The following is a 20,597-nucleotide window of genomic DNA, read 5'->3' on the forward strand; positions in this document are numbered from 1 at the left end:
AACCTTTACGATTAATTAACCGTGACGTTTTAAAGCGTGGTTAATCGCGAAACCGGTTAATCGCTGCATCCCTATTGTAATGTGTATCTTTGTTCTTATTTTTTTAATAAGAAAGATAAAATAATGACAACGATTTTTATCTTTTTGGGGGGGGGGGGTTTGGTTAATTTTTTTTATATTAAAATAGGGGTCCCCTGAAAAAAAACACTGGTTTAGAAAATGGTAATAAAATATGACAAGAACTGAGAGTTAAACTGTGTCAGAACAAATTCATCTTGAAAATGTCAGATAACTTTGATAGAAAGGTATGTAATGAATTAGGCTGAAGAGCTGTCAGCTGTTAAATTTAAGCACACAATTAGATAATACCAATTTAGCTCAACCAATTACCAAGTAATGCTTAATTTTGTTCGGTCTGTGGTGTAAAAAGGTCGCATTAGCAATTAAAGAAAAACAGTTGAGCAAAACATGGTAAGGTCAAAGTGTCTGAATAATTTTTGGTCCCAAATTTTTTATCAATTTTACTGATAGTCCACTATAGTTTCCTGCACCCACTAGTAAATTAAAATATCAAAAATTATATCTGGTGTGTGAATAATTTTTGGTTTGACTGTATATACAATATGTTGAGCATCTTAATTCAGTGACATTTCATAGCTGCTGCCTTAGAAGTTGCCTATGTAGGCACAATGTGCTCTTTTCCAAATCATGACAATCCCTAATGAAATGTAATTGATGTGATGGTGTGGAAATGGCAGGGGTATGTCCTCTTTCACACCAAACATGCAGTAAGTGTGTCTATTTTCACCGTTCGGTGTTAGTCTGAGCCGTTCGCACATTCAGGTGTCATCCAATTATATGCGTTTAATTATTGCCTGAGGTCAAAGCTGCAATTCCCTCCATATGTTCTAATTAATGCACAGTGAAGATATGCAAACATGAGAGCCGTCTAAGGTATATATTCCATCACAGTGCTCATATACGAGCAAAAATTTGGCTTTTTATGGATGGTGAGATTTATTTAAAGTCATTTTAGAACTGTAATTACAACCAGTGGGTCTTTGCCCAAAAATAGGTCACATGTCTGATCAGCTTATAGATAGAAAAAGAAAAATACAAAACTAAATTTTAAAAATAATATGCAATCAACAACACAATCAATAGACTTTCAACTTTACAAAAAGGAGAACACACTTCCCATCCTTTGTTGATGAAGTCAAAGTTTTTGCATCCAATTAAAATCTGTATTTTGATGCAAATTTATCTGTAACCATCTTGTAGGTTGCATGCCATGCTCTCATCTTAAAAAAAAAACATGTATAAATCTATTAAACTAAAAAAAAAAACACTGTTCACTCTCTATTTAATGTCCAATGCAAAATTTGGGTCTCGAAGCAAAACTAGTTAAAATGAAATCATGCTGCCCACCTGACTGGCTCCACAGGTCCAGAACTTTCTAATTGGTCTCTGGAGGAATCAAACTCAGTTTTTGGGATGAGGTTAGGACGAGTGAACTTACCCAGCTGCTCTGCCAGCAGTCTGCCACTATCTGAAGACACAACTCTCTCCTCTTCCATGTCACACTTATTTCCCGCCAGGATGACCTGCGCATTGTCCCAGGAGTACGTCTTTATCTGGGTTGACCTATTTAAAAACAAGCAAGGACGTTAGGATTCACTCTCACAATGCAATTATGGCCCACATACAGGTATGCATATGAGCGAGCGCCACGGCAAGAACATGCTGCATCGTGCATGGCCTATTTACACACTTCTTGATGCGTTGCCTTATATGCATATGGAGGACCAAACATGCAGAAATAAATAAATAGATAACAGGAAAATAAAGGAATTATTTTTATAAATAATAAATTTATAAAACAAAAAAAAAAAATTTCATTTAATATAAAATAATTTTTATATTAAATGTAGTCCTAACTTTTGTATTACTTTTTTTTACTTTATTTATATTCATTTTAACTTTCTTTTCCCCCCATTTTTATTAATTACGTTTTTTTTTTGTCTTATTTAAATTTATAATTCTTATTATTTTCTTTCTGCAGGTTTGGGCCTCCATATATGCAGGACTCCATCTTACCACCCGAAAACACAATTTTTTTATTTACTTTTTTAAATTATTTACTCATAAAATTATTATTTATTAATTATTTATTTATATTCATTTATTTTTCCATCTTTCCATCTGAAAACACATCGCCCGATTATTTTATACGTTGTAACGTTATATTTTATTATATAATATTTTTTCAAATTAATTAATTAAATTATTTATTTATAAATTCTGTAGGTTTGAGCGCCATATATGCAGTGCTCCATCTTCCCATCTGCAAACACATCATTCAATTATTTTTATTCTCTTACTTAATTTTTTATTCTTTCATTCATTTTTTGTACATTTTCATAAGTTTATTTTTATATGTATTTATTTTAAATTTCTACAAGCTTAGGCCTCCATCCTCATGTCTGTAAATACATCGCCTGTATTTTTCACTTTAATTTTTATTACTACTATTTACTATTATTACATATGTTTTTTAAAAGTGATTTATTTTAAAATGTATTTTTTAAATTATTTGCAAAAATTATTTATTTAACTATTATTTGTATTTTTCTGCAGTTTTGGGCCTCTGTGTATGCAGGGCTCCATCTTACCACCCGAAAACACACATTACTTAATTATTTATATACATTTATATCTTTTTTTTCATTCTTTCAATCATTAACTATCAATTTTATTTTTATTTATTCTTATAATAATTTATTGTTATTTATTTATAGATTTTAAATTTCAGCTGGTTTGGGCCTCCATATATGCAAGGCTTCATCTTTCCATCTGAAAACACATCAGCCAATTATTTTATACATTTTAACGTTATTTTCTATTATTTCATTTATTTATGTTTTCTTCATATTTATTTATTTGTATATATTCATCTGCAAGCACATGATCCAATTATTTTTATTCTTTAGCTAAATTTTTTAGTCTTTCATTAATTTTTTTGCACATTTTCATATTTGTTTGTTTACTCACATCAATGAGTGGGATGAACTCTAAAAGTGCTGTTCTTTTTATTTGGTAAAACATGTATGTGTTGAAACGGCTAATAATAAAATGTGACATTCTGTAGTTTTGTCTCATATTCATCTTTTAATCATATTTTCACATTTCTTGACTCCACAGCCAACAGAGCAATTTTGTCTTCATTGTTCCAATACTTATGGAGGGCACTGTATATATATATATATATATATATATATATATCATTTTCTACAGGCTTGGGCCTCCATCCTCCTGTACGCAAATACATCGCCCATTTTTAAATTCTTTTTAACTTTATTTTTTATTAATATTATTTATTATTATTATTATATTTTTAATTGATTCATTTTAAATTGATTTTTAAAATTACTATTTAAAATTTACTTATTTATTATTTATTTATTTTAATATGATTTATATTTATTTATTTACATTTTTCTGCAGGTTTGGGCCTGAACATATGCGGGGCTCCATCTTCACATCTGCAAACACATCACCCGTTTAGAACGAATGTTTTATACACGTCTCAGTTTTTAAAGGCTTGTTTTGGTGCCATAGCAACAGCAGACAGCTGGTACAGATTCAAAGGGGGTTCGTCACTGAAGCCCACGACACATTACAGTGTTTGCTCATGTATGTCGTAGGGATGCTGCAGAGACTCTGGTAAGAGTTGTTTCTGTGTTTCTCCAGTGTTTTCACATACGTCTGGTTTAATTAGGTGTCAGTTCACTGACCGCAGCTGGAGTCTCTTGAGTAACGCCAGACTCAGTTTGTTCTCTGAGCTCAATTCTGACGATAAGAGAAACTGTCACTAGCGCTTCGACTCTTTAGCTTGCAGAACTACAGGCTACTCATTTCAGGGATTTATTGCTACCTTTAAAAAAAAAACTGTACATGGCAAATAAATCTACAAAAAAGGGGTATATTATCTTTGTAATTTTAGAAATACATGTACACATGCAGCTCCATCTTCTTCTGCACTAACAACTACTGCACTGAACACTAACAGTATGCATTACTGTAAGTCAATATAAAAGCTATACATACATCTATAAGTCTCTTCAGAATACAGTTTACTGTGTATATTATGGAAATATGTGTATTGTATACTGTGTACAACTGTCCATTGTTTATTGTATATTGTGCAAATATGTATATTGTTGTTTATGTATATTGTAAATTTTTAATATCCTGTTGCTTGTACTGCCATGGCACAGAGTCTTGAACCTAAGAATTTCACCATCTGTACACTTGTGTACATTATGTGTGACAATAAAGAGACAATTACATAAACAGATAAATACAAAGAAAAATAAATACAAATAAAGTTAAAATATTTAATTTATATGACTAAATATAGAGTTGAACAGAAGTATTTAGCTAAACATTTATCTATAAAATATTTAAATATTTATTTATACAATTTGTGGAAAAACAAATCCAAGATGACAGGAAAGTTTTGACAAAGACAAATATATGTAAGTATTATTATTATTATATTACATTCAATATATTTATTAATGTTATATTTGTTAAATGTATTAATATAAATGTTCAACATAAATATTAATCTAAATATTATTACAATAAAAATAATATCAATATCAATATAAACAGTATATATTTATTACTAGCAATATACATTGTCATTATTTTTTATATTATCAAATACATTTAACAGATGAAAATATATTTTTAGTAGATACATTTATTTATTTTTATTAATATTTCTAATTATATTTAAAAAAATATAAAGTGTATTATATTCTTATTAGAATATTGTTAGTTTTGTAACATTACAATCGAGCCATATTTAGCTGAATGTCAAGCCTCATGAGGATGTGCTTTATGTTAAGGGTTTTTGCTGACTTTTATGGTGCCAGATCTATAATTTTTTGTCATTTTCTTTTATTCTATGGAAAAGATTAGCATCAACTTGGTGACATAATTTAATTTCCGAGTGAACGACTTCTTTGGGAAGATAACATCTCCTGCTGAAGCAGTATAACTGCAAATTCACCTCCGCAGCTCTGTGCTTTCAGTAAATTCAGGTCTCATTTCTGCTTAATAACCTCATAAAGCTCAGATGTCAAGTCTTCTCACGGTTGTAATGACTCAGCAGCTGACCCGGGTCATCTTTTTCCGCTATATTCCTTCTATTCTTGTTCCTCAGCCTCCTATCAGGATGTTCATTAGTCTGTCTTCTCATGCTAATTAGATCAACCTCTGCTCACTGACCACAGCCGAACGCCCAGCGGAGCCGATCAATAGGGTGGCATCCATAAAGCCCTGAACCGAGCCCTGCTGCCCTTTAATACTAAGAGAAATTTAAATGACTCTTATTAAATATTAACCAGATGAATTTCTGAAGACTCAGTGATGCCACTTTTCCTCTAAAGGTCTCTTTAACTGCCCACAGTGGACCACTTAGTCCACCTGAATTCAGAAACGAGCCGATTTACTCTCTTCGTCTTATTGTAAACAAAATATTCCGTATAAGTCTATTTGGTAACACTTTACTTAAAGCCTTTATTTATAATGCACGTTAAAGTATTGATAATGTATGTTGTACTGCATTATATCTTTTCATAAATAATTGTAATAGTTAAAATGCATTATATCTGAAGGTTTGTTTGTCATGAGTTTTAACTGTCTAAAGGTGCAACAATAAATAGATAAGTATTCAAATGTGTTTTAAATGTGGTTATAATTATTAATGAGATCATACAATGCGTACAAAGGTACATTACAAGGCATAATTCATGCATTACAACTACATTTGCAATGCATTATATATAAAAGCTTTAAGTTATACTCATCAGAATATACACTTTCTTCACCACAACTTATCCTTAATAAAAAAAATAAAAAAATAAAAAATTATTAATACTAAATAAAAATAAAAATGAATAATTCTGAATTAAAAATAATAATATTAACTACTGATTTTGATTCATTTGGACCATGGAATGTAGGTCATGATATAATTAATGTTATAATTAATGTTAGTTAAAGCGGATGTGAGTCACTGAGCAGAGCAAAATATCAAATATTACAATACAGGACCAACATTTTGTATATATATACACAGTCCCCTCCATAAGTGTTGGAACAGTAAAGACAAAATTGCTCTGTTGGCTGTGGAGTCAAGACATTTACAAATATGATTAAAAGATGAATATGAGACAAAACTACAGAATATCACATTTTATTATTAGCCGTTTTCAGCACATACTTATGGAGGGCATTGTATATACATACACACACACACACACACACATATATATATGTATATATATATATATATATTAGTGGTGATATAAAAAATGCATTGCAATTTTTTTTTTTTGATATTACAAAAAAAATCTCCTTCAGGTTTAACAGTTCTGTTGGTCACATATCTTTAAAGTTTTGTGTAAAAGCCTAGATATAACTATTATATTTATCCAATGAGTCACTAAAGCTCGTGGTGACGTGTAAGAAGATATTTCTCTGAACATTTTCTCTTTCCTCCAGGCTGTCAGACTCACGGCGCTTGTGTTGGTGTAACAATAACATACATACAGTTCTGTTAAACACTGCAGTTTTGTTCTGCTAACACACACACACACACAATCTGTTATGCAGAAATGCTTCTAATACTGCAGAAGAGGCCCTGCGTGATCACTGTATGACTGTGAGGATTCATCCAGGGATATTGGCTGCGATCGCATCTCCTCCCACACGGCTCTGGGTCACTCACCAGTCCTGCACCGCTCCGAACGAATCCTCGTTAGTGATGTCATACATGAGGATGAAGCCCATGGCTCCACGATAGTACGCCGTGGTGATGGTGCGGTATCTCTCCTGCCCGGCAGTATCCTGGAAAATACACACAAAACAGCTTTCTTAGTTTGGACACTCATTTGAAAAGGTTTAAAAGACACTTTTTTGATGGAGGCCTGTTTCTGCCACAGAATTAAAAAAAAGAAGAATTTCGAGATATAAACTTAATTGTGAGATATAAACTCGCAATGGCAAGGAAAAAGTAGGAATTCTGTCTTTATATTTGCAATTCTGTTTATATTTAATTTTATTTTAAAAATTTTGTTTATATTTTATAAAACAAATATTATTTTATAAATGTATATCTTATATGAATTGTGCACACACACATATATATATAATTAAAATATTACATTAAATTATAAATTACTATTTTTTATAATCTATAAAATTATTAGATTATATACAATTATATATTACATTTTATTCATTTACAAATTACATTTTTATTTTATATTTGGAATTCTAAAAAAAAAAGAAAGAAAAGAAACAAAGTCAGAATTGTGAGATAAAAAGTCACAATTACCTTTTTTATTTTTTATTCTGTGGCATAAATAGGCTTCCATACTTTTCATCATAGTTTACACCAAAATACAATAGTACAGTTAACATTACAACTTACTACTGGTCATCTCTGGCATCAAAATATGAATCAATCTTCTTTATGAGTTTACAATGATTTTACAGCAGTATTTTGCTAGAATTTATGATTCCTGTATCTATGACTTTTCAGTAGTTATTGAAGTACTGTATGTTTACAAGAAAATATTTTTCAGTCACTTTACTTAAACTAGCCATTGTACAATTTCTGAGTGACAGTTTCGAAGTAAATTCTACACCATTTTTTTTCAATGTACAAAAAAGATGGAATATTGAAGTGTTTACAAGCACATAGTATTTCAGTCTTTCTACTTCAAAATGTCATGTTTAATTCAATGTGCTACTTGCTATTTCTTTGTAATTATTTGTGAAATTTACTAGCAATTTCTAGGTTTCAAAGTATATACAGCAGTGTAGTTCATTATTGTATGAAGAACCTCAAAGCAAATTTGAGATTTGATTGAAGGTATATGTATTTCTTATCATTTAAATATTAATTTAACATTTCAGCAGGCGTGATAAAGCCGAGTCATTTAACATTTAACGTCTTCCAGATTCCAGATTGTTCCCAAATTTAGCAGGGCCAAGGAGGAAGCGGAGACCTGCCAGGGGTTACCATGGCGATCGAGCAGTTCGGCAGGCAGGCTGGGTGGGTGGATGCAATAGAGCAAATTATGGACCTTAAAGGGTCGTATTTTTACACTTTTGTAGCATGTCATTTCTCCAAGCTGCCCAGTTATAATGTTACTCAAGGATTCTTGCATTAAAAACAGCAGAATTTAGTTTAAATGACCATTCCCACTTTCTCTGTGCTTTGTTATATTGTTATGATGGTTGTTCATCAAGCTGCTGAATACTGAATGGCTTTTGATATGTAAAAGTGGGCGATCATATGTTAATAAGCTCATAATGAGCTCAGTTTCAACTCCTCCAAATAAAATAATAGCAAAATGAGAATTACAGACCAAAGAAAATCCTGATGACACAAATTAATGTTGTGATATAAAAATTGCAGATCATTTTTAGATATTATTTTTAATAACCTTTTTAAAAACTGCTTCACACAAAATTGCACAAAAACACGTAAAAATATTTATAGTATATAGAAATTAAACCATGTTAAAAATAGTAATAATAATAATAATTGCAGGATACTAAATTGTTATTTTAGTTTTTATTAACAGTCTGAATTATTTTAATTTTTATATTTCAATGTATTTAATACTAGTTTTTATTTTATTAGGGTTCATTTATTTATTTATTTATTTAAATTAAATTAAAAAGGGAAATGTTTTCTTGGAAACTAGCTAAAATAAAATAAGTTCCAGTCCAGGTTTGTTGTGTATGTTTGCCATTTTTATTAGTTTTCATTATGTCAATATAGCTTTTATTAATTTTATTTAAGTTGTATTGTTAGTTAATTTAGTACAAGAAAGAAAAAAAAGAGAACTGTTTCATTGGAAACCAACTGAATTAAAATAAATTCCAGTTCTTCTTTTCTTTTTCTTTCAGTTAACATGCACTTTATTAAATAACAAAATATTTTTTAAAGTTTTAGTTTTATTTATCTATAATAACCCTCATCATGAATAACAAAGGCTCTTTAAAATCAAAATAAAATGCAACAAATTTTACTTCTAGAAGTGAAATATGTTAGTACATTCTGGACACAGATTACAAAGATCATCATTTTTATCTTTACAGTAATGTGCACTGATCAGTCAAAACGACCGAGATGTACATGTCCATATATCAAGTCAATTTAGATTTCATATTGACTGTAGTCTTCCATGGGCCACTAACACTGCTCTCTAGTGTGCAGCGGACCGTGACAAACCGCTAAAACCCCAATCCTGCACGGCCTGCAGAGTGTGTGCTCTTATCTGCCACAGACAGATCCAATGAGCCACCACACACCTTACTCACACACACACACACACACACACACACACACAGAGATAAGCAAACACATTCACACACACACAGACCGGTCAGCCACAAAATAAAGTATCAGGCTCCATTAGGAGGCTTTATGGTGATCTACTACCGCAAGCAATTATAAAATGGGCTCTGAGCATCTCTTTATGGCTCTGTGAAAGGCTTCTGTTTGGACACACAGACTCGAGTGGACGGCTCTAATTACCACAAACAGAGCCGCTGATAAGAGCAAACGAAATGCGGTCGCTCCCTGAGCAGGTGCTGGTCAGACTCGTCCATGAGCCCTCCAGAGAGAGAAACACGCTCAGATTCACTGTCACGGCGTACATATAACTCCTACAGTCTGCTGGAGTTTAAATTATGCCTGTCGATCAATTAAAAATGTAACCACCGATTAATCAAATTTATCACTTACATTATTCTGACAGACCAGTAAATCACCCTATATATTGTACTTTAGAAAAAAGTAGCTAATAAATTATAATCAAATAATAACAATAAATAATGAAATAAGTATATAATTTCTGTAATTAAATCAGCAGAAAAATAAATAAATATAAGCAATGATTAAATAAAACAAATATTAAAAATAAATAAATTAAAAAATAATTTAATCATAAATAATTAAATCAACATGTTATATTGACAGCCCTATTCTTAATATTTCTTATTCTCTATAAAATCATGAGAAAATGCAGATTTAGCAGTCAAATACACAAATAAAATACATAAAAACAAAAAATTGTTAATATAAATAAACATGTTAAATTGACAGTCCTGCTTTTAAAATCAGACATAAGAAAACATAGCATCAGAAATAATTTTAAAAATTATTAATTTGGTCAATGGTGGTTCATTTGGTCATTCAATGCGGTCATTTTTCTTAAGTAACGCCCTTGTGAGGTAAAAAGGCCTAGGTTGTTACCTATTATTATTATTTTATAATAGTTATAATAGTTATTACACTATTATTTCACCTCGTCTATGATGTCATATTGTGCAAAAAGTTGCTTTGAACCCCCTTTGCCTTTACTTGGCGATGTGGTTATCTGCAAAATTGAATCTAATCGAAGGAGGGTTTTTCCCCTCTTTTTCTTCCCCTACTTGTGAAGTGAAGTGACATTCAGCCAAGTATGGTGACCCATACCCGGAATTCGTGCTCTGCATTTAACCCATCCAACGTGCACACACACAGCAGTGAACACACACACACACAGCAGTGAACACACACACACACAGCAGTGAACACACACACACCGTGAACACACACCCGGAGCAGTGGGCAGCCATTTATGCTGCAGCGCCCGGGGAGCAGTTGGGGGTTCGGTGCCTTGCTCAAGGGCACCTCAGTCGTGGTATTGAGGGTGGAGAGAGCGCTGTACATTCACTCCCCCACCTACAATCCCTGCCGGCCCGAGACTCGAACCCACAACCTTTGGATTACAAGTCCAACTCTCTAACCATTAGGCCACGACTTCCCACAGTTTTTGTTTGTGTAATGTTTCACCCTGTCTTGTGATTGTGTTGTTTATGAGTCTGAAAATTCAAAAATATCACAATAAATATAATGCACAAAAAATGAATAAATGAGAAAATGATGATTAAATAATAAAAATATTTAAAAATAAATGATAAAATAAGAAATTACTATTACATTCCAATAAACAAATGAAAAATGAAAATGAAAATACAAATTAAAAAAATGACAACTATAAAATAAAATAAAAATCAGGCATAAGAAAATATGTGACCCTGGACCACAAAACCAGTCATAAGTGTAAATTTTTCAAAATCGAGATTTATACATCATCTGAAAGCTGAATAAATAAGCTTTCCATTGATGTATGGTTTGTTATTATAGGACAATATTTGGCCGAGATACAACTATTTGAAAATCTGGAATCTGAGGGTACAAAAAAAATCAAAATACTGAGAAAATCGCCTTTAAAGTTGTTCAAATGAAGTTCTTAGCAATGCATATTACTAATCAAAAATTAAGTTTTAATATATTTATGGTAGGAAATTTACAAAATATCTTCATGGAACATGATCTCTACTTAATATCCTAATAATACATAAAAGAAAAATCGATAATTTTAACCCATTGCTACAAATATACCCCAGCTACTTAAGACTGGTTTTGTGGTCCAGGGTCACATATACCTTTATAAAGTTCATAAAGTATTTTTTTTTTTAAATAAATAAAAACAAAAAATATGCATTAATGTTTAAATAATTAAATCAGCATTTTATTTGACAGCCGTACATTCAATATTTTCCAAACAGAAAGAGAGCGCTATAAGATGAGTGAAGCAGATGGATGATTCATGTGAGTCTAATGCAAGCAGAAGAGCTTCATATCCGGCACACGTAATGCTAGTGAAGCATGACACTAATGTGAGTCAGTGTGAGCGGAGAGATGTCAATGTTAAAAGTGTTCAGGGAATTAAAATGATGTCTACGGGTAAACAACACCACATCAAGGCAAAACAGTGATACAGTAGCTAAAACAGAGAACTATTTTGGTCAAAATGACAATATATTAAGTCGTGCACATGTTTGGAAACAAGGAAAACTGGCTTACTTTAAAATAATTATATCCTTAATTTCACCGCCTCTAAAACACCCATTAGATGCTTGTAATAAATGTTCTTATAGCACAGATTTGGTTTACGCACAGCCTTTTCTGTCTCTTACTCATTGGTTCCCAAACAAAAGGCTGAAATGATGTTCTCTGAAAGACAGAGAAGATGATGGAGTCATTACTGTAACAGACTCAGATGTGAGACTGGTACTGTTGAATGGTCAAGCTGTCAAAAGTGCTCTGACTTATAATGGAGACAACACAACAACATCATACACTGTGACACAGGAAGGAAGATTTGGGGTCAGTGAGATTTTATGGTTTTGAAAGTCTCTTCAAGGCTGCATTTATATGATCAAAAATACAGGAAAAACAGTAATATTGTGAAATATTTTTACAATTTAGAATAGCTGTTTTCTATTTGAATATATTGTAAAATGTGATTTATTCCTATGATGCAAATCTGAATTTTAAGCATCATTACTCCAGACTTCAGTGTCACATGATCCTTCATAAATCAATCTAATATACTAATTGTCACAACACAAAGGGACCCAGAGGCAAAGGCAAGTCAAAACAGAATTTATTGTCCAAAAAAACGAACTCAGGCAGTCTGTTGTTTGCTAGCCGGATAAGGCATTTGCAGAACTGGAAAAACATTCAGAAGAAAACTGGAACAAAGAAGCAGACTTGACTTGTACAAGAAGGAGTGCGGTCCCGGCTTGAGTGACGAGCGGCAACTTCCACAGAAGGCAGTACAGTCCGGAGGGGAGCACCCGGAGGCAAACGGACCACTGGCCGCCGACAACTGGGAGACTGGGCAGAGATAAGTTTGGGATAAGATAAATTTGGGATAAGACAGAGGGAAGTCGTGGCCGGGGAAGTAGTGGCCTAATGGTTAGAGAGTTGGACTTGTAATCCAAAGGTTGCGGGTTCGAGTCTCGGGCCGGCAGGGATTGTAGGTGGGGGGAGTGAATGTCCAGCGCTCTCTCCATCCTCAATACCACGACTGAGGTGCCCTTGAGCAAGGCACCGAACCCCCAACTGCTCCCCGGGCGCCGCAGCATAAATGGCTGCCCACTGCTCCGGGTGTGTGTTCACGGTGTGTGTGTGTTCACTGCTGTGTGTGTGCACATTGGATGGGTTAAATGCAGAGCACGAATTCCGAGTATGGGTCACCATACTTGGCAGTATGTCACTTCACTTATAAGGTCAGACACTCGACAGGACTCGACTTGACTAGACAGGACTGTTCTTGACAAAACACAACAGAGTAACAATAGTCGATAGAAAGAGAGCTGGCAGAATGGCTGCGAAGCACAATAATCTGACAAAGAAGTCTAGTAACACACAGAGAGAAATAGAGGAACAAATCAGCGTCAAAAGGAAACAGGTGCTGTCCCAATCAGTGCGAATCTAGGAGGCAGAGCAAGAAATAGAAAGAAAAAGAAAACCGGAATCAAACCCGGCTCATGACACTGATTTGAGGCTCAAAGAACATTTCTTACTATTATCAGTTGAAAACATTTGTGCTGAAATCCATTTAAAATTTGCTTATTAATATTAATAATATTATTTATTAATTCAAAAATACAATTATTTATTTTGAAAAAATTGTACGGACAGTAATATATACTATATATACTAAAACAGGAAAACCTATTATTTATATAGCACATGTAATATATATAGTATTTAAATTCTATAATTTAAATATTTATTATTTGTTTATATTTTATAATAATACAATTATTTATAATATTTTTGTATGCATAAATATATGCAGGTAAACACTATAATGACCTATATAAATTAAAACTTTAAATATGTTTTTGCATTAAAAATGCATTAACTACTTTTTAACAAAAAAAACAAACAAAAAAACAGGAAATATGAGATTTTCAAGCTCAAATGATGTTTGATTTTCCTCCTTTGAGCATTAAAGGATTAGAAAAGAGAGAGAGTGTGGCTTTCATGTCTTGTATGGCAAAGTGGCGGTTCGTTAATGCGTATGTTCGTTAATGCGTCGCCCTCATTCTGACAGGGCAGGTATGTTTGCACGCCATCCGAGAGATTCATGCGTCTGGAGACGCTCCAGATCCCAAACTGAGTTTTATTGATCTGCGACTTGTGTGGACTAACCCTTTATCCTTTCATTGGGCCAATAAATTAACGTTAGACAATGTGAGTGAGTCATTTAGGAGATGGGCGGTTACCTCCGTCCTCTGGGGCCGCTTGGGAGCGGGGCCACTGCTAGACCGAGAGCACTGATTTGATTTAGAAGGGTGAATGCTGTGAGTGAGCGAAAATACTTCAGATCAGCAGCTGAGCAAATGAGGACTGGTAAAAAACAGCTGACACTTTCACAGTCTGAGGGAGAGATGCTCGAGCAGAGTTCTTTAAAGAAATCAGTTCACGCTTGCAAAAAAATTCACAGACAGCAAGTCAAAGCACAAAGACAGAGAACCGCAATGAAGAAATGTCACACCTACCATATCACCACAGTTAATGATGGTTAAAACTCGTAGTTTATACCACAAAATCTAACACCTAGCAAACTAGCGCAGACATCTTTTTATAATGGAAGTCAAGTTCCAATGTGTCGGAATATGCTTGTGTCTGGCAAGACTGTTATTTTTGGCAAAAGCAAATATGACTAAAACAGGCACTGAGCATTAGGACATTTAATGACTGATTTTTTTTATTGGTTTCAAATTCTGTTAAACCCGCCCCTATAAATTTTTGCCCCATATAACTGAATATTAAGCAGGGTTATTTTAGTATTATTAAGAATGAGATACTATTATAGTTTTCATTAATGTTTTAATTTAGTTTTAATTTGATTTTAATTGTTTTAAGTAACAAAAACTGTTTTATGATTTTTTAGTTTTAGTTACCCATACTAACCCTGATATTAAGCATCAGATATGATCTTCTTTACTTCTGTTCTTCAAGAATGTTCTTCAAATGAATGATTTCTTGGCATGATTTCATTTCCGGAAGAATATTAATGTTGTTTCAATGATAAATTAGGTTTTCAAATGTCTGTTTTTTTTTTTCAGCTGAAAGGCCTTTAGTTTTCTTTTGGTTCTTCAGATTTCTTATCATAACAACACAGGCACCATTCAAGCGAACAAATTTAGCATCGCTTTTAGGACTTTTGATTTCAGAACTGCGTGCACACAAGAGCATAGAGAAAATCTCTGTGAATGAAAGGACAGGAGCCGTATGCCATGGGGGAAAGAAAACATGCACGCACACACACATGAACTCACTCACCTCCTCGTTCTACCTCTACGATTTCCCCCAAAAGGCTTCGTGGTTGAACGAGTGAGTGTAAAAATAGCTCGAGATGAATAGTCATGTCATCAGTGGTGGCGTCTCCTCTGACCACGATGCACAGACGACAAACGTACAGAATTTTTGGGAAGAAATGAAGCGTTTAAAGCACAGGACTGGAAGATTTTTAAATCTAATACTAAACTGATATTAATTACACTCCCATCCCATGACTGCAAATAAGATTACAGATATTAGATGCTAATTTAATAAGCAACTAAGTAGGCTATAAATGATAAAATACAAGACAGAAAGCAAACATTCTGTATTTTTGATTGTAAGCAGTGATAAGACATTTGAATATTTTAAGACTGTCAGCCATTTTTCAAATTATAAATTCTATTCATTCTAATATTGTGTTCAGTGAATTCCATACCGCATTGAGACAATATATTAAAGTTTTTTGTTGCAAAGGTTTTTGAGTGAATTCTGGCTAAATATTGTGTATATTACATATACATACATACACATATATTACGTATACTTCTGACTTTGATGAAAGTGATAAAAAAAATACATAAAAATTCTCCCTCGCTCCATTCTGACATTTAACAAATGCAGAAAATATGTTAATATTTATTGATCTAAACAGAAAAAGTTTACTCTGATTTAATGTTTGACAGTAAAGAAAAAAACGTTTTTGTGTTTTTTTCTGAAGTGTATGTAAATATCTGGTTTCAACTGTATATATATATATATATACGTGCAGTTTAATGATAACAAGTGAGATTATATACAATATTTCCTCAATTTACTCAAAAACCTTAATGACTTCACAACATTTAAAGGAAAAATGTAATAACATTATTAATATTAATTTATAAATTATTATACACAATATTCACTCAGAAATATTAGAAACTGCAAATATTTATTATCCATTGTTTTTTTTGTTTGTTGAGAAACTGGCTTGACTAATAGATAAATTAATATTAATTATATATGTATACTGTTACAGTGAACTCCTTAATCTACAAACAATTTCAGCAAAGCCAATTTTAGTAAATGTTATGCAAAGGAAATTTCACTTGCTATCATTAAACTCCATGTTTTATATATATATATATATACACACACACATACTTACACATATACATGCATATATATATATATATATCAGAGACAATCAATATAAAATTAAACAAGTATTGCATTAATTTGTTAGTTAATTAAGCTGTCATGGATTTCAGCTGGCAATATTAAAATAATATAATACTGATATAGATTAAATACAGTGTATACTGTGAAATGCAGTAAGTGAACTCTCCATATGCCGGATGTTGTGCGATTAGAGCAGGTTCAGAGTTGTCAGGTGATCACAGACTGATCTTCATAATACATGTGAGGTACGTGGGAACACTTCCTATTATGTTTCTTCTCAGAAACTAGTAATTAGTTCATTGTAACATCTCCACAACGAGCGTGAGGTGATATCTGAGAGTCTAGTTTCTTGACACACTTCTACAACCCTCTTCATTGAGAGCAAGGGGTATGCAGAGCACTTGGAATGCACACAACTCTGTTTATAATGGATGCGTTCTATCAGAGCTATGCAAGTTTAGCTTGTTAGCTTTAACATGTTGCCTTAACAACAGGAATAAATTTACTTGTCACTTTTTGGCCTAGCACAGTAATTATCAGGCATTCTGAGATGTGCATTGTCACTTTAAATGGCATGCCGGGACAGATTGGAAAGCTTTTCACTGGATTGATTGACTTGCATTCTTGAAACGCAAAATGAAGCCGCTCAGATCTATAATGCTAAATGAGCTATTCTCACGGCGCTGAATGAGACACATGATTCATAGCTGATGCGGCTGCGCTTCCTGGAACAAAACCATTGAGCCCAGCTGTTCCTGTCCTCTACATCTGGCTAATATAATAGAACCACAGGAGCTATAAAGACCCTTGAGAATGTTTTACCATGTTTATTCTGTGATAAACTCATGTCCTACATACTGAAATGTCCTAGGTTGCGTTTTGAGAAATAATGTATATAATAGTGCAACAACAGTATTTAATCAAACAAAAAAAGATCATTCAACCTTTACTACGCTAAAAATGTATTTCTTTAAAAAAAGTGGGATTTCTCAGACATCCCAGTGCTTACAGTTTACAACACAATCTTCAACTAAAATAATTATGAGCAAACAATTTATTGATATAAAAGCATTAAATAAGCAGTTAAATGATGAGTTCACCGATTTTCAACCAGCTTGTATCATTAAAATCACAGTAGTAAGCTCCAGGGCTTTTTTATAAACTACATTTTTGCATGTTTTGCCTGTTAAAGGCAAAGTGTTGAAAATGCAAATTCACTGGAAGAAAAATTGAGCTAAAAATGTATTATACTTTTCTTGGTATTAATAAAGAAAAATACAGTTTTGTATTGCTACATTGTTGATAATATAAGTAAATGAATAATGTGTGTTATTTTTCTGTTTTGCCTGCACTAAGATATTCACCTACCTTTCTTTTCCACAGCCCTTTTTCACAGTTTTTTCGAGCATTTGGCACCAATTTCTTTATTTATTTTTTAACTATTGCATAGACTGACAACTTTTATTCAAATTCTATCTTGCCAGCGGTGAATGACCCCTTTAATAACAGCTGTGCTTGTGTAAAAATGAAAGATTGATCATATAATCACTGACTATGGAACTCAGGTTGATGTAAAACTGTCTGAACGAGCAATCAATCAGCATTCGCTCTCCACACATGCCGTTAAAATAATGATGTTATTGAATCAATGACGTCAATGCCAATCAGTTCGGAAACCCCATGCAGCAATTTTCAACACAGGCATTTGCTTTAGGCTACTTTCCATACAACTTGTGTATTACCTATAAAAAACATTATTGCTTTTCAATCAATCCGTATTTAAGAAAACTATAGTTGGTGTCATGAAAAGATGATTCTCCAAGGGCTGAATCACTATGGCGAAACTGAATCTCCAATTGCATGAATGAAATCAGTCGGTTTAAAACATAAAAACCTTCCTATATCTGTCTGGTTTCTGAAAGCATGCATACTAGACGTCTAACAAATGTACAAAACATCATTGCACTAAGCCACTTTTATCCATCATGTTTGTTCACCACCTGCTTTGAGCATTTCAGCCATTTTGAGTCACACTGACTCATACGTTTGTGCCAAAAAGACTGAATTTGGTAAGTAACCTGTCTCGAAATATGATGCAACAAAGTGACTTTTGCTTAGTATTTCAGATCTCGTCATAGATTAGTTTACCAATCATATTAAATAGAGCAATGAAATTCAGCAACCTAGGCAATGCATATCCATGCACAAGGAGTCAGATGTACTATTTACTTTTGAGAAGGAGAGAATATCGAACTAGAGAATGCTGACATGTGTCTAATTTAGTGGATTGCAACCCACCAGTTGAGAAGCACTGACCTGGGGCAAGCAAGACATCAATTTAACCGGCCTCATTTCAAGCGACACAGCTAGTCTAATGAAACCTGCTGTCTAATGTAGGCCAACTCACCCATATCTGCAGTTTGATTCTCTTGTCGTTCTTGTAGACAGTTTTGACTTTGAAATCGATGCCCACCGTGCTCACAAACGCTGACGTGAAGGCGTCGTCAGCGTACCGGAAGAGAAACGACGTCTTTCCTACACTGCTGTTGCCGATGATCAGCAGTTTGAACATGTAATCGAAGTTCTGGTCAGATCCTTCTTTCTGTGTCGCAGCCATCTGGAACGAGAAAAGACGCTTTCGAACAAACCGCTTCGACAACACAGATGTGCATTTTATCTGCACCGATAAATCAACAAAACAGACATTTTATCTGCACCGATAAACCAACAAAACAGACATTTTATCTGCACCGATAAATCAACAAAAAGCTTATCTGCATCTATTATGCAGCTACATTTAATAAGATAGTGGACACTAATCAAGGCATTTTAAACTAACAGTTTAAAAACAAACACTATACTGCTATTTATTAACAGAAACATTTGGATTAATTAAAGTTGTCTGATAATAATGACATTGTTATTATTTTTGATGATCGATATTATCTTTGTTTTAATTGTCTGCTAACATATTTTAATTTGTCATTTTTTACTGTATTACATATTTTTTTGCAATCTAAATGAATCTAAATACATTTTCATTTTTATTGTAATATCAAATCTATTACTTCATGCATATCTAAGGAATAACTGCGAAAAACACTATATACTTTGTATTTATACATACAGCCTAATATATATATATATACAAAATTTAAAAATTACAATGGTGTTGGCAGTACAGTAAAAATTTTAAGATTATTTGGGTAAACCGATTATCGGTCTATAATTATAAAAAAAATTGACGTATGGTTTAAATAACAGTATAGACGAAACTTGTGAACTGGCTTTGAGAAGTACAGGCCTATTGAGCTTCTACACATTACACGTGCAAACAAACTAAATGTTTAACACAATAACAAATGTCACATTTTACTTACGCTTGACATTAATCAAATTTAGAGCTTGTAATTGGCTGAAATAAATCATCCATAAAACCCACCCTCAAACACCATCTTAAAAATACAATCAAGCTGACAATCTTTTAATTATGATAATTATCAATGTACAGAGAGGAAGCGATTAAAAGCTATTAAATGCTTTAGTACAGGACTATTCCCCCAACCCCCACATTACAGAGGGTTTGGGTGTGTTTCCATCAATAACAAATGTCCATTTTATTCACCCTTACGTTCATTTGACCATAACGACAGATTTAATTATGGTGAGAACGAGGTTAATACGTTATATGATACATTTCGCTTTATATTCATTTCTATACAATTCGGAAATGCTCAGGAAAACTGGAATTACAATGAAACAACTTAATATTATAAAGCCACATATGACAACATAAGCTTTAAAAAGACAAGTTCAAACCTGCATTGATCCGTCCTGACGCATCCTACCGAAGCCCAAAGAGATTTGGCACGAATTCAGTCGGTTCCCGGTGATGCTCGGATCACTCCGTGTCCTCTGAGCATCAGCATCAGCAGCTCTGCTGTGCTGTGCTGTGCGCGCTCCCGGCCGTGCCAACGTCACTCAGTCGCGCTTGCTGCTGGGAATTGTAGTTTTCTCGAAATGAGCAGTTTGTAGTCCTAAACCCCGGAAGACACTTGGTGTTTTCGATTGATTATCAAATATCCAGCTTGTATTGCACAGTAAAACAATACTCTTATAATATGTTAACAATTGACTTTGAATAATTTTC

General features: G+C 33.1%; 1 protein-coding gene across 1 annotated transcript in view; it reads right to left on the reverse strand.

The window, feature by feature from the left end:
- LOC306865916 (ras-related protein Rab-3C-like) overlaps positions 1-20,358 on the reverse strand; it is a 26,052-nt gene extending 5,694 nt beyond the window's left edge. Inside the window, exons 1-4 of the mRNA XM_079410767.1 lie at positions 20,267-20,358; positions 18,855-19,064; positions 6,803-6,921; positions 1,520-1,644 (exon numbers count right to left, since the gene is read on the reverse strand). Coding sequence (XP_079266893.1) covers positions 1,520-1,644; positions 6,803-6,921; positions 18,855-19,064; positions 20,267-20,290 — 478 coding nt within the window. The 5' untranslated portion in view covers positions 20,291-20,358. The remainder of the gene's footprint in view (positions 1-1,519; positions 1,645-6,802; positions 6,922-18,854; positions 19,065-20,266) is intronic.
- Between the last annotated feature and the right edge of the window lie 239 nt (positions 20,359-20,597).

This window comes from Barbus barbus (assembly GCF_936440315.1).
Source record: "Barbus barbus genome assembly, chromosome: 47".
NCBI lineage: Eukaryota > Metazoa > Chordata > Actinopteri > Cypriniformes > Cyprinidae > Barbus > Barbus barbus.